At 42.8% G+C, this 14,090-nt stretch overlaps 2 protein-coding genes across 4 annotated transcripts in view; both read left to right on the top strand.

Annotated features, from left to right (window-relative positions):
- Positions 1–4,529, top strand: part of USP3 (ubiquitin specific peptidase 3) — a 38,637-nt gene extending 34,108 nt beyond the window's left edge. For all 3 annotated transcript variants that reach the window (XM_036389452.2, XM_036389450.2, XM_054516235.1), the window contains exons 10-15: positions 1,122–1,228; positions 1,398–1,478; positions 2,142–2,260; positions 2,412–2,525; positions 2,640–2,707; positions 3,370–4,529. In XM_036389452.2, the coding sequence (XP_036245345.1) occupies positions 1,122–1,228; positions 1,398–1,478; positions 2,142–2,260; positions 2,412–2,525; positions 2,640–2,707; positions 3,370–3,535 (655 nt within the window). In that variant the 3' untranslated portion in view covers positions 3,536–4,529. The remainder of the gene's footprint in view (positions 1–1,121; positions 1,229–1,397; positions 1,479–2,141; positions 2,261–2,411; positions 2,526–2,639; positions 2,708–3,369) is intronic.
- A 13-nt stretch (positions 4,530–4,542) lies between these two features.
- On the top strand, positions 4,543–12,117 carry FBXL22 (F-box and leucine rich repeat protein 22). Its single transcript, XM_036389453.2, has 2 exons — positions 4,543–9,286; positions 11,220–12,117. Exons 1-2 carry the CDS (start codon positions 8,952–8,954, stop codon positions 11,563–11,565), a joined length of 681 nt encoding a protein of 226 aa, XP_036245346.1. The 5' UTR covers positions 4,543–8,951; the 3' UTR covers positions 11,566–12,117.
- The last annotated feature ends 1,973 nt before the right edge of the window (positions 12,118–14,090 follow it).

Below are 14,090 nucleotides of genomic sequence, written 5' to 3'. Positions count from 1 at the left end.
TTTTCCTTCTATACTGATTAGGCCAGAGTAAGCAGGCCTGAGATGCAGAGTTTTATAGATGCTTTGTTAGGGAAAGCCTAACAAAATTCAGACTGTGCTCTTTACTGCATTTATGTCGTGTTGCTGATGCTTAAAAATCCCCCAGAAGAATCTTAAAATGTTTGTAGGATTGACATATATTTGAAATCTAAACTGATTTTGTTTTGTCAGTATTTTGGATGTCAGAATCCCAGGAGAATTTAACCTTTGTTCACCTATTTAATGTAAATTTGTCTTGAGAAGGGCTGTTCAATTGTGCAGTGACGTGGGGTAAGCTGCCCTTCTTGTTGAGGGCACTTTAATGCTTCCAGTAAAGTAACAAATAGGCTCTGAATGCTCTCTTCTTGTGCACCAGCCCATGTGAGCAGCTATTTCCTCCTCCTCAGGAAGCGTTGAGATGAGCTGTAAAGATGTAGGTGGAGTGCAGGCAAGGAACACAGGTTTCTGCAAGCCTTAGTAGTGTATAATAACATAACTTAAAATCTGTGTGTTTTTTAAATTGCCTGTGAGAAGCAGGCCCATTACATAATCTGCTGAAAAATTCAGTAGGAGAGTAATGAAAGATTAGAGAACAATGCTGATCTTGCACATTGTTTATCATGTCTTAATGCAACTTAAGCTGCTGCTGGCAGTGAAGTGCAGAAATGTGCTCAAAGAAGTCAAAAGCACATGTAAGAAAGGGTGTAGAGTTAAAACAAAAATATGCTTGACCTACCAAAGAAAGAATTTTTGTTTCAGATGAAGTCTTAATTACAGGGTTAAAATCCTGGACTTGTGTGAGCATCCTGGACAGCTCGACTATAGAAATGCACCCAGCTGCACCACAGCACTTTCAGTTTGAGCATCTGCTTGGAGCCCCCAGTTCACCCTTTCTTTAGGTCCAAGATAAAGCAGTGCAGGCACTACATTCATGTGACAGGGCCCCTGGGCAGCTGCAGTGCCCATTCTGCCTGGAGCACCCAGTCCCTGTTCCATTGGCTGGGTCCAACCGCAGGAGGTGTGAGCACCAAACATTGGACAGGTGTTGGGAATTCAGCTCAGGCTCTCTGGGTGACTGTTCTTCTCTGATGTGCTTTGTCTAGAAATGGAGCATCTACTGTTGTCACTGCCATTTTCGGAGGCATTCTTCAAAATGAAGTCAACTGCCTAATATGTGGGACTGAATCTAGAAAGTTTGACCCATTCCTAGGTAAGATGCTGCCTCTTGTGTTCCAAATACTGTGTGACTTAGAGCAGAAAATTAAATCTGAAGCTTGATATATTTAGGTGTCACATGACAGACCCAGCGTGTCAGCCTGAAAAGACTGGGCATTGCTCTATTCAGCCCTAATGTTGTTTTTAAATCATTGCTTTTCTAGACCTTTCGCTCGATATTCCAAGTCAGTTCAGAAATAAACGTACTAAAAACCAAGAGGGTGGACCAATGTGCACGCTACGAGGTAAGAGTGCCTGCCTAATGAAATCATACCAGGCCCAAGAGGATTTTCTTTCTAATCAGAGCATTTCCAGTGTAGTTCTCTCTTCCCATACACTGATCTCTACTGTTGCCTGTGGGTGTTCACTGGGGCTCTGTCCTCAGATGCACGTGCCCATGCCCACAGTGAGGGTGGCTCTTGGGGGTTCTGCATTTAAACCACATCAATGCAGTCCAGCAGGCTGAGCAGCAGTACTGTTACTGACAGGATGTTAGTTTTTTACAGATTTGTGAATAGACTTGCTGAAAATCACGAACTATTTAACAAAACCCTGTTTTGTGTGTTCACTTTATATCTAAAGCCAAACAGGCTTTAAAAGTTAATATTCTATGTTTGAAAATAATTTATCTTCGTTTGAAAGCAGTTTTTGCTGAATGTTGGGTGGAATCTTGTTTGGAAGATGAAGATTTTGGGAATTCATGTTTGTTTCTTTCAAACTACTTCTAGCTGCTTTCAGGAGCAGGGAAGGTTGCATGTTACAATACATTATTGTATTAAACATTATACAGCTTTTTTGCTGCTCAGATGGATATAACTAGAATGGTTGCAGCAGATGAGCACCCCTATATTGCTGTATTTGTCGTGTTTCATGTTACAAAAACCACTTGATGAATCTGCCTTTTCTAGATTGTCTTCGCAGTTTTACAGACCTGGAAGAACTTGATGAGACAGAGCTGTACATGTGTCACAAATGCAAAAAGAAACAGAAGTCCACCAAAAAATTCTGGATTCAGAAACTACCAAAGGTTTGTACAAGCATGAGAAATAACAGTGTGACCAAATGTCAAAGGAAATAATGGTTCAGCCAAGACCTCTTCCTCCCCATGGCTATTGCCATGTCCAGAATCGAGTTCAGCCCCCTCCTCTAACACACCTTTTGTGACTGTTCCCCTGTAGGTGCTATGCTTACACTTGAAACGCTTTCACTGGACAGCATATCTGAGAAACAAGGTTGATACATATGTTGAGTTTCCCTTGCGAGGCCTGGACATGAAATGCTACTTGTTAGAGGTAAGAAGACCTCCTGATGCCTCCTGCAAGGAATTTGTTCCATGGCATACGTCTTTATTACAAATTCCAGGGTGCTACTGGTATTTGAAGAGTTTCTGTTTTTTCCTACCACAGCCTGAAAACAGTGGCCCAGAGAGCTGCCTGTATGACCTCGTGGCTGTGGTTGTGCATCACGGCTCAGGGTGAGTACGTGGAGCCAGCCTGTCCTGGCACAGACCTTCTCCACTCAGGTGCATGCAGAGAGAATGAAGGGCTTTCTGTCCCAAGGCATGTATTTTAATGGGGGAAATAAGCTGTAGTTTATAAGCTGGCAGGGAGCTAAGCTGAATTAATTTCGATAGATCCAATAGAGTCAGGCCTGTGAATGCCCCCTGGCAGCCTTTGGGGCTAATGACTACATGTGTGAGATTAAATAAAAATACTCTAGTGCCTCCACAAATAAAAAAGCCCTAAGCCAAGAGGAGGAGTCAGGGGGCCTTCCAGGAATCAATGTCTCATTCTGAAATTCTTACTACAAAACAGGACTATTTTTTCCTCTTTTTATTCATGTTGGAAGGTACATTTGCATAGGGAAGGCACTGGGCATATTTTGAAGTAAAGTTACTGGAAGTCTTTTAACTTTCCCCAGCCCTGGACAGATCTGTTGAGAGTAACAGTAGAAGGGACAAGACAATGTGTTCTTGTAGAACTTTTAATGTAAAGAATTTGAGCCCCACTGCTCAAAAAGAGAAGCATCTGCTGTGCAGGGCTGTGAGTACCTTCCTGCAGGCAGTCCCTTAGCCCCAGGAGAAGGTGGCCTCAGTGAGGAGAATCCCTGACTGTTGTCCCTGTGCCTGCTCCACAGCGTTGGCTCCGGCCACTACACAGCGTACGCAGCGCACGAGGGCCGCTGGTTCCACTTCAATGACAGTACTGTAACCCTGACTGACGAGGAGACCGTGGGCAAGGCCAAGGCCTACATCCTCTTCTACGTGGAGCGCCAAGCCAAGCCTGGAGCAGAGAAACTTTAATACCTCCTTTGCATTCTTACTTATCAAGTCCACCGGACAAACATTTCCATTTTTCCATAAATACTTGATCCAAGACTTATTAATTTCATTGTGCACTTTGCAATTTCCTCTTGTGGGTTTTTGTTTTGTTGTGTCAATGGTAGCATTTGACTTACTGAACTTGGACACAAACTAACTTTTTTTTTTAGTTATACCAGAAAACCTCAGCAGATTTTGATTTGCTGCTTTAGTTGTGATAACTCAATTTTTATATATATAGTTTCATGAAATAGTTATTTGACTTTTTTATATTAATGTTTTCAGTTCTCACTTTCTAAAGGCACATTTACATCAAAAAACTCTGTCCTCCTTACAAGCAAGATAAATGTGCTTTTGATCATGAAAAGCAATACAACTTCATGCTGTTCGCAGTCCTGTTATGTAGATACGACTTAATCTCTTTCAATCAAGGAATTGTTTGCACGCACTATTTTCCCTCGTGCAAGAAACTTAAGCAGTGACCTCTGACCAATCATCCTTTGTCTGCAGAAGAGAGGCAATATAACATCATAAAGTAGACCAGGTAATTGCTGCTATATTGGTGTATTCAGGTTGGTGACTTTCAGGAATCATTGTAAATAAACAGTTGGTTCAATTGTATCAATACTGCAATTTAATTACAGTACTGCTCAGATATGCTGCCCCCTATCCCCTGCAAATTTAAAACAATTATCTTTACCTGTCTAAATTACTTTGCCCTTTATGGTTTTAGAACAGAACCTGAATTGCATTTGACATCTCTTGGTTTAGACTGTCATCCTGGAATTGGATCATGAACACTTACGTGCTTGAAAACTGGGGAGACTTCCTGGCAGTAGAATCCCAAGTAGGACCCAGCAGTTCCTAGTGGGAGTTGGAAGTACAGCCCCAAGGGCTGGGGTTTGTGAGAACAGGTGTAGGTCTAAATGCAGCTCTGCATGCAGCTCTGCTCCATGGCTGCAGTTCACTTGGAAGCAGAGGATGGGTGCAGGTGCTTTGCATGAAATTGTTCTGTCAGTTCAAGTGCAAACTCAAGGAAGGATGCTCAGTCTCTCACAGCAGAGCCCTCACAAGGGAAGTGCTAAGCATGCTTGTGACTGGAGCAGGCTCAGAGAGCTCCTGTGGCATTTACACACTGGCCCAGGGGGGGCATTTTTTCAGTCTCTAGGTGGAGACTGGAGTCATGGTGCAGTTTCTAAAACCTGGCTATGTAATAGAGAAAGACTACGCTAAAAAAACCCAAACCAGTTTTAGCTCTACGGCTGCTGAGTGGAATCAGCTGCTGTGAAGGGAAAGGCAGATAGGAAAACCACTACTGCCAAAGCAGTAATCTGACAGAAAACATGAAATTGGAGAACTGTTGCATTTCAGATCTGTTCCCTCAGTCTCGCCTTTCTAGCTGGCTCTCTTGTACCAAGCAAGGAGCTGAACGCTCCTGAAAGCTCAGTAAGAGCCTACAGTTCATGGAGAGTCCCAGCACCAAACAGCAGCTCTTAGTTAACTAGAAAATGCAGTTGTCTGGAAACTCCAAGTGGGAGTCCTGTTTTAGTTGATGTCCCTGAAGGACATAGGCAGGGGAGGCTGGAGTGGAGCCCAGAGCAGCCTGCGGCACAGGGAGTGCACAGCAGTGCCTTGCCCTGGGGTCCTGCTGGCTGTTCACAGGCCAGGATAAGGACAAATTGGCTTAATCCAAAACTGCAGAAATCATTCAGCATAGCTAATGGGTTTTGAAGTGTGCACACAGGTTAAGACTGTAGTGTTATTTGATACAGTGACATATTTATAAGGATGCTGTCTCTTAGTTAAGTTGAACAGTAACTAGAATTTGTCATTTCTTTAAGCTGTAGATAGTTTGTCACCTTCCCTTCCTTACAGGCAGTCTTTCTTCTAATCAACAAGAATAGGTTGCTGATGCTTTAGACAAGCAGAAAACAGAGCAGGGTAAAGCATTGTACCACATTCCTGCCATTCCTGCTGCTCACAGGGAGCTGCACACATGCCACCTCTAGCTGTGTTTTCTCTGCATGCTGCTTGGACCAGATTTCTTTAGAATTTACCTTTGAGAATGCCAAGCTTAAAATACATGACTGTCTCTGGGCCAGCAGCAGTTTAACTTAGAGTAGTCAGGTGTATGCAGTCTTCTTGCAAAACAGTGATGTAAATGTGCCTTTCTGTATTTTTAGAAATTTAAACTTGTAATCTTCAGCAACATTCACTTCTTTTAATCGACTTCTACTTGTCAGCAATTGTTTGGGTCAGAGTTATGTTCTGACTTGAGCATTTTCTTTCAGTCCCGTTTGCTGTGTCCCACGCAGCTCCTGGGCAGTGGTGGCTCCAGCAGGGCCGTGTGGGGCCGCTCTGGGGCCACGATGCAATCACAGCAGGCTGTCCTTGCAGCAGGTGCTGCTCAGGACTCAGCCATATGCTTTGCTGGAACAAGTACATTGTAAATCCTTTCCTAATTTAATTTTCTCCCACTGCAAACTCAGATGGGCAGTATGAACAGTTTGTTGTGGCAACACAAGTATTTCTCTTCCTGGTGGAGAACTTTGCTTATCCACTGTATTCTATTCAGTGTGGTGTCGGAAAAAAAAAGTAACTGAGCACTGAACCAGTAACATAATACTGCACCTGGCCTAGTATTACCTTTTTAACCTAGCTTGTATATCCTGTATTTATCTACTCGCTTGTGGGGGGGGAATATCTCTTTCATTTAAGCCAAATGTTTTTTTCTACTTACTGCTCATCATAGTACACACTAGCTGGCAAGAAGTTTTTTTCTTGCTTGAGACTGCTCTGCAAGCAGCAACTGCTCTCTACAGTTCAAAGACTTGCATCTTTTTCACCAAAATGTGTCCAATCAAAGGTTGTCCTTTTGTTACTGATTGTTTAGCCACGTATACAACTGGAGCCAATATTTATGTCAATCAAAACAGCAAAATGTCCAGCTCCTAAATGTCAGCAAGAGAGTTTAAAAGTTTGAGACAGGAAGGGATAGTGGACTTGTATCAAAAACAGGAGGCCATTTATGATGATTTACTAAATCAGTGGGAAGTGTAACACACGGTGTTAAGTTCCCCCAGCAATGTTTCATTACTGATGTGTCTGTGTCTTACTGATGAGGTAATGGGCACCTTGACAGCTGATTCCAACGTGCTTTAGGATATTCTCAAGTACTGTAGTGCCATAGTTGTAATTGTTTACCATTAAAATCTTGTGTGTAATTTTCAGTGAGGATTACTGACTGTGCTCATCTTGTGTGTTTCTGGAGCATTTCCAGGATGAATGTGAATTATATCTCATCACATAGCGTGTTTATGGAAAATGTGCCATTAAAGTGTCTCCTTTCCTTAGAAAATGAAACTCCTTGTCCTTCTACAGGCTTGCAGAACATTGGTGTATGTCCTCTGAACACAAATAGCAGAATACTGTACCTTGCTGTGGGAAAAACAAAATAAAGCAATTGCAGTGTTCCTAACTCTGTAACACCTCTACCAAACTTAGCACCTGACCCCAGAGAGGATCTGCCATTCCATTTTAAATTCCTTGTCACCCACCTGCTGGTAATTTTTATGTCAGATTGTGGTGTGTCCCCTCTGTCTGGCAAGAGTCCATCCTAACATCCTTGTCATGCAGCTTTGCTAGATTGTTGATTTGTTGTTAATTTGGTGGGTTTACTATGAGAAGTCTCAACTGTTCAAACCTGCACAAAAACAAAGGTAAGTTCTTGAGATTTGAAAATGCTAATATGAGAATGAAGAACACCTGCAGGCACATCTTTTAGGCTGCTGTTTTGCAGTAAACTGCATTACCCGGTATGTGAAATCTTCTTGTCCCTTTTGTGGCATTGACCAGAGCTGTTTCTGACAGGGGGAGAGGGAACAGCAATCTCCTTATCATTTCAAAGATAAGATTAAAGGACAAAGGATACAAAACCAAGAAGACCAGCAATTGTTAAACACACCTTACTGTATATAGTAGAAAGTTACTAACTAAAGAATGAAGCAGAAAGAATTGCCATTTCTTTGTGTATGCCAGCTGTGTTCAGACATACACATTACTCAAGCACTTCCTCAAGCTATGATTGTTGCAGACTACAAACAGATTTCAGATCTTGTTTTTCAGAGTTGAATTTTAAACTGCATTCTTGGGGTGTGAAGGAGGAGGTAAAATTGAGTCCCACTCGACCTTGTCCTGTATTAAAACACTTCTAATTAAAATGCCATAAAGTTTCCCAGCTACTATTTGTGTGCAGGCCACTTGAAAAACTCCCCCAGTGCTGTTTGCTGTAACTTTTTATGGATTTGTTGGATGTATTTATTCTCTTGTATTAACATCAGGCAGAAAGTGACTATAAATACCTTCATCTCAAGCATTCTTGATTCACAAGCTGGAAAGTTAAAGGGATGTTTATTTCATTTAATTCCAACCTGCCCTTGCTATAGTTTTATTTTTCTTCTAGGAACAACCTTCTGCTACACTTTCTCCAATTTCTGTATTGGAGATACAGATACTTTTACCTGGAAAACCACTTTCATATCTCCTTATTCCACCAAAGGGTGGGAAAAAGATTTCTGTGGTAATGGAACTAAACCTACAAAACCAGAACAGCCAAACTTGTAAAACTCGAGCCTGTAGAAGACATCTATTAAAAGCACAAACCCACAAGGAACTAAACATAGCCTCACTGTTCCCATGCATGGCTGCCTCTGTGTCATTGCTTCCCTCTTGCAGAAGGTGGGGACACAGCCAGCTTTGTTTATGGAATCACAGCTCAGCCTCAAATAACTGTGGGCAGGAAACTGTCCCTACCTCTGGGGCCTGTGAACTGAACTGCAGACCCTGTGTGTGCTTCAAGGCACCCAGAGACTCTTTCAGCTCCTTCTAAAAAACTTTATGAAAGTTCCATTATCCATGTAACAGTCCTTGAACATGAACCAAATGTGCAACCTCAGAAAAACCAATGAACAAATAGAGAGCCAAGTGTACTCTGCCAAACCCAAGTGCTGCTCAGCCAAATCTCCCGAATGGGAAACACTGACAGAGAGAGATCCGCCCGCAGCTGTAGCTACAGCCCCGCCCCACTGCAGCAACTCAGCACAAGAGCTGTGCTACACTCCAGGAGAGTCTACAGGCAGGGGGGGAAAATCCCTTTTAAGGAAGCATTTCATGACAGTCAAGTTGTACATGCCCATTCCATTCCCTTGGACAAAGGAAGCACAAGCTACATACATGGTTCTGTTCCTTTCCCTGTTCTGAGCTTCTGCACCAGTTGTTAGCCAAAAATAAACCCCATTCCACAACCATATATGTGCAACAGCCTCCTGGTGAGTGTGAACCCCCTCCAGCACTGCTGTTACTCCACCCAGCCAAGACACTCTGCCACTGCTGCTGGGCAATGCACATAACCCAGCTCAACCGGGAATGCCTTTTACATCTCTTCTCTTTTCTGGACAAAAACAGTAGGAAAAATCTGGCAAAAACATGTCACAAGTTACTAGAAGTATTTCAGGATCCTTTACTGTGGTCTTTGTTGAACTTTCATTCTCCAGTGGAACTAAAGAAGGATAATTTTCTCCTGGGACCTGCTTTAAAACACTTATCCATCTGCTGGTATTCAGAGAGAGTCAAGGTGTGTAACATTGAGGACTGGATGAAAAACAGTTTCCAGAAAGACTTCTGTAAGAGGCATGAGAACACTGTCAGTGATTTTTTACTAGACGTTTGCAACAGGTACGTTCTGTGGGTGTGAGTGTGCAGTAACTGCCTTGAGATGAGTGAAGTCAGAGTTATTGCAAATACTCCATAACCCCTACCTGAAATGGAGCATGAAGTACATGAGTGCTTTGCCTTTACAACTGTAGTGTAAGTTCATTTTACAGAGGCAATAGTGTATACTTCCTCTAGATCTCCCTTAAGTCTACGTTTTCCTTCTTTTTTTTCTGAGAATTTGTTGTTAAAATGGGACAGTGCATTCCTGCCTCTCCTACTGCTGCTCAGCTAAACTACACCGTTCTGGCAGTGTCTGGGGGGTGCCTGGAGCAGAGCCCAGATTTCAAACGGTGAACACACCTCATTACAACCAAGTTCAATTAACATGTTACTAGTGTCAGCTGTGTCAGCTTTAGTTCAGTCTAAAGTGCTGAAGTTTAAACTCCCAGCTGCTTCTAAACTGCAGCGAGGGAAGAGCAATGCCACCACGGAAGAGCAGCTCTGGATGCAGAGCTTTTCCTTCACAGCTCTGCTGCTGCAAGACAGCTCTGAGGAAGGAGCAGAGCAGTGACAGGAGGAGGCTCACAGGCAGAGCTACTCCCTCTGAGCGTGGGGAACATCAGGGCTGGCTTGGTCCCAAAGCAGAGCCAAGGGGCCGTGGCAGTGCCTCCCTGACACGGTGCACCTGTGCCACAGCCCTCAGCTTTGAAACAACAACTGAAAAAATTATGGGATAGTGACAGGAGAGAGCCAGCAGCAGTGCAATCTCAGAACAAGGACTGAAAAGCAGCTTCAAAACTGATTAAATTGCAAGTGCCAGATTTCTGAAGTAAATGTTCTAGAACAATTAGATAAAAATCTGAATTAATTAAGGAGGAATCAGCATACTTGTGCCTAGAAAGGATAATACAAGGTCCTATCTATTTTTACTGCAACCCATTGAAAGCATTTCCAGTCAAAATTCCTAGCACTGTGTACACAGAAAAACGCAAATTAAATATCCAGCTTTTCTTCCTGAGTTTAAAGTAGTTTTATTCTGTTTGAGCCCTTCTTGACTCCTGCCAGCTTTTTCCTCCAACTGCTCCTAAGAGAAAAGAGTTAAAAAAATTCTGTCCAGAGGCCTCACAAGAGCAACATTAACACAGAGCTGCCTGTGATGCTCTGTTCAGCTGGTGGATGCTGAATTGCTACTGCCTGGAGAGGGGGCTGAGCCAGAGCCAGACATGGCACATGTTTGCAGGCTGCTGCACAGGGCCCTGCTCAGCACAGCAGCTGCTCCAAACAGCTCCTGCACAGCATCAACACCCCACTGGGGACAGGCCTTTCCTGTACTTCCCCAGGCCTACTCAAGCAGCAAGAAAAAGCTTTTTTCATTTGCTGCATCATTGTTTATAACAACAGAATTACTAGTTTCAGTGACTCAAAGGAAAGTTTAAGAGCTGAGTGGGGTTTGAACATCGAACACTTTTTAGAAAGCAGCTGGCTTCAGTAAATCCAAGGAGATAAATATATCTGTAATTCCTAAAAATTAAGTGGGAGTGCCTTACTTGCTCATGCTTAGCATGTCTGCACAGCAGTCTCTTCTCTCAGTTGTCCTCCACTTCATCCTGATTAATCTCCTCTCTGCTGGGTCTCCTGTGTCTGTGCCTGCAGAAGCACAGCACGATCCAACTCCTTAAGAAAAAATGATGCAGCCACAGCTTAAATAGTCTCCACATGCCACTGTGCCAGCTGAGCTAGAGATGTTGCTACCAACAGAAAATCTAAGTAAGCTTTGCCTTTAGTTAAGCTGAACATTAAGTTCTACATGTACGCTCACCTACTTGTGCCTCCTTGCCCCTCCTGATGAAGAGGAGGCATTTTTTCAGCCTTCATATTTATTCTTGATGTTATCTGCTTCTGCAAGCTCTATGATTTATTTCTCCCATCTCACCTGTCACCATCCTGCTTTCAGATGCCCAAATCTGCTGTCTCTGACCCTCTCTGGATGTGGCCATGTTACAGATGACTGCATTTTGCAGCTTCTCAAGAACTGCCCAAACCTGAAGAGCCTCAAACTGGAGAACTGTGTGCAGATCACTGACGACACCCTGGAGGCAGTGACCCTCCACGGAGCATCACTGCGAACGCTCCACGTGGATTTCTGCCGCAACGTAACACAAGCTGGGCTAGAGAGAGTCAGGGAAAAGTGTCCTTCAGTAATGCTGAGAGCAGACAGAAGTGCTAACATGATCCCAGACAGTAAGCCAGGAAAAAAGCTGATGCTTGAAAAAGCATCAAGAAAACTGGTTCAGCTTTAAAGTGTGGGTATTTTCACCTCACTGAGGTAGCAATGAACTGACGCTACTTCCACGGGTTCTGGTCAAGTCCAAACAAATTGTTGTTTTGTAAAGGGAAAAGACACTGCATCTCCTCCTGGATGGGCTTCAGGAAATAACTCTTTGCTCTCTGTTGTTCCTTGAAACTGGGAAACCCTGCACTGCTGTCACAAAATGCCAGATCTGCTGAAAACCGTGGTTCTGGTACCCTCGTGCTGCAGATGCCCTCGCTCAGAAGAGGGAAGCAGCAGTGTGTTTACTGAGGCCAAATAATTTGATAGAGTTCAATAAATTTTATGAACTTTTAAGGCAGTTTGACAGTAGTTTGACACAGTGCAGTAAGTTTGATGGCAAGGTTCACTGACTGCATGGAAGAAACACAGAGTGAACTGAGGCAGAATGAGTCACACAGGGACCTGAGAACACAACATTAAGGAAGAGCCTCCCTCTGGGTCACAAGGTTCAGACTGGACCCTACACTTTCAGAACTCCTTATGTAATGGGCAAGGGCATAAAGCCACAGCAGAGAGCCTGGGTCACGGGAGATTTTCACAAATTTTAGGACTAGAGTGATTTACAAACTTCTGTTAAAGGGTAATACCAGACAGTCATTCCATCCACTAAGGAGGATAACCACTCCCTGAAACATCTTTCTAGCAAAAGCAGAGTACTGACCACCAGCACTTCCTTGGTGATTAAGAGTGGCAGCTAATTTACTAGGCTTTTTTATTTAATGAGAGAAGCATGGATTCAAGGCACACAAAACAGTTTGACCCTCTGCATGATGTACTTACATAAAAAAAGATGCACCAAGTAATTTTTTAAAGCTGACTTTAAAGGAAGGGCAATCTGAACAAGTGCTAATTCAGAGAACTAACCCCCAAGAGAAGACAGTGACTAACAGCCTGTCTTTTAATGCTAAATAAGGAACACAGTACACACCAGCTGCATATAAATACCCATTTCTCACTGCAAAGTCCAGAACCAGTAAGCAGTAGCTATTTTCATCCCAAAGCACAGGGCTGTCCCCTTCCTGCACACTGCTCTGCTACCTGGAAGTGAAACATTTTTTTATATACTTTTGATGCTGTGCCAACATCTACAAAATTTGACACCAAAGAGGACTTCACAGCTCTCAGCATAACTGAATATACTTACTTTGTCTGATCCTGGTTAACTGATCCACAAATATACTTGGTACTCTCTAATCTGGCTGAGGTAAGAAATAAATCATAGCTTAGTCAAACAATACTGCAATTCTAGAGAAATACTTGATCAGTATGAGCATCTGTAAGAAACACTCACCCAGAAAACCGATGAGGAAACAAAATTATTCCACCTTCATTACTTAGAGATATTTAACAGCATGACACTGTAAAAGTGGTATTTCATTAACTCTTCCTAAAGTTCAAGTAGGGCCCTTATGCACCACAAGGTAAGGAAGAAAACTGGAAGTGCAGATGAGGACAAGAGCAATCCTCACCCAGCACTGACAGCTACGAAAGGACATTGCTGAGCTGAACACATTTACTGTGATGTGGAAACGTGGAAATTGGGAAGCTGACACAGCTTGTACCTTGGATACACTACAACAGTTCCACACACTGCTGACAGGCCAAAACAAGGCATGAACTTGTACAGTGACTGCAGCAAGCAAAGACCTCCTCGTGCCACCAGCTCTCCCAGCACTCTGCGGTGAAAGGTGTCTCTGTGGTTCTAACAGGAACAGGTCTGCAAGTAGTTACAAGACATGAAAGCACATTTGCATCTGTCTTCATTCTACTTAAGCTTTTTGCCAGTTTTCTACCAGGACTTGGGGGGGGAAGGAGGGGCAGGGTATTTTGTGGGGTTTGTGGTTTGTTTTGTTTTTTAATTTTCTTTTATAGAGCTAAAAAGGGTCTTCAAACACTCTCCACTTGATTTCTTTCCCTATTTATTTAACAATGCTCTAACTTATTACTTTGTTCTTCCCCTCCTTGAATGGGGATATTTGTTCATGACATGGTAAAATCTGAACATTATTGTATTGATACATTTTTTCAGCATCAATAATGAATTTTCTTACTTCACAATCCAATCTGAAAATAGAGTATAGAAAACAATGACATTTTACTTAGGGTATTATTATGGAAGGATGGAAACATGTCTACAGTTTTCTTTAGTTCCAAGCCATCAAAGTTCCATCAAGCACAAACCTTTAATCAACATCCCCTGTGAATTTATCGTAAACTGCCTCCAAAAGATCTTCATTATCCAGAAAGCTAACAGCACACATAAAACTGCCATTTCTAGGCACAGTTCTATAATTTCCTGTGCTGATTGAAACAGGCTGACAAATCAGTGCCACTAAGACACATCCATGACGTACAGAATGCAATAATACAGGACTTAATACAGCACTTTCCCCATTTATTTAAATACTGTATTTTTTACCTATTAAACCTACACATTTAGGCCAAGATGTGACTACACATCCTCACAACACAGTGATGGAACACCAACATCTC

Source organism: Molothrus ater, chromosome 13 (assembly GCF_012460135.2).
Source record: "Molothrus ater isolate BHLD 08-10-18 breed brown headed cowbird chromosome 13, BPBGC_Mater_1.1, whole genome shotgun sequence".
NCBI classification, from domain to species: Eukaryota; Metazoa; Chordata; class Aves; order Passeriformes; family Icteridae; genus Molothrus; species Molothrus ater.
This window is presented reverse-complemented; position numbering and strand designations above follow the sequence as displayed.

Excerpts from the sequence above, each read along its gene's own strand:
- FBXL22 (XM_036389453.2), top strand. The coding sequence starts at position 8,952 with ATGCACATAACCCAGCTCAACCGGGAATGCCTTTTACATCTCTTCTCT. Across the intron at positions 9,287-11,219 it reads TTACTAGACGTTTGCAACAG|ATGCCCAAATCTGCTGTCTC; the intron begins GTACGTTCTGTG and ends TCCTGCTTTCAG.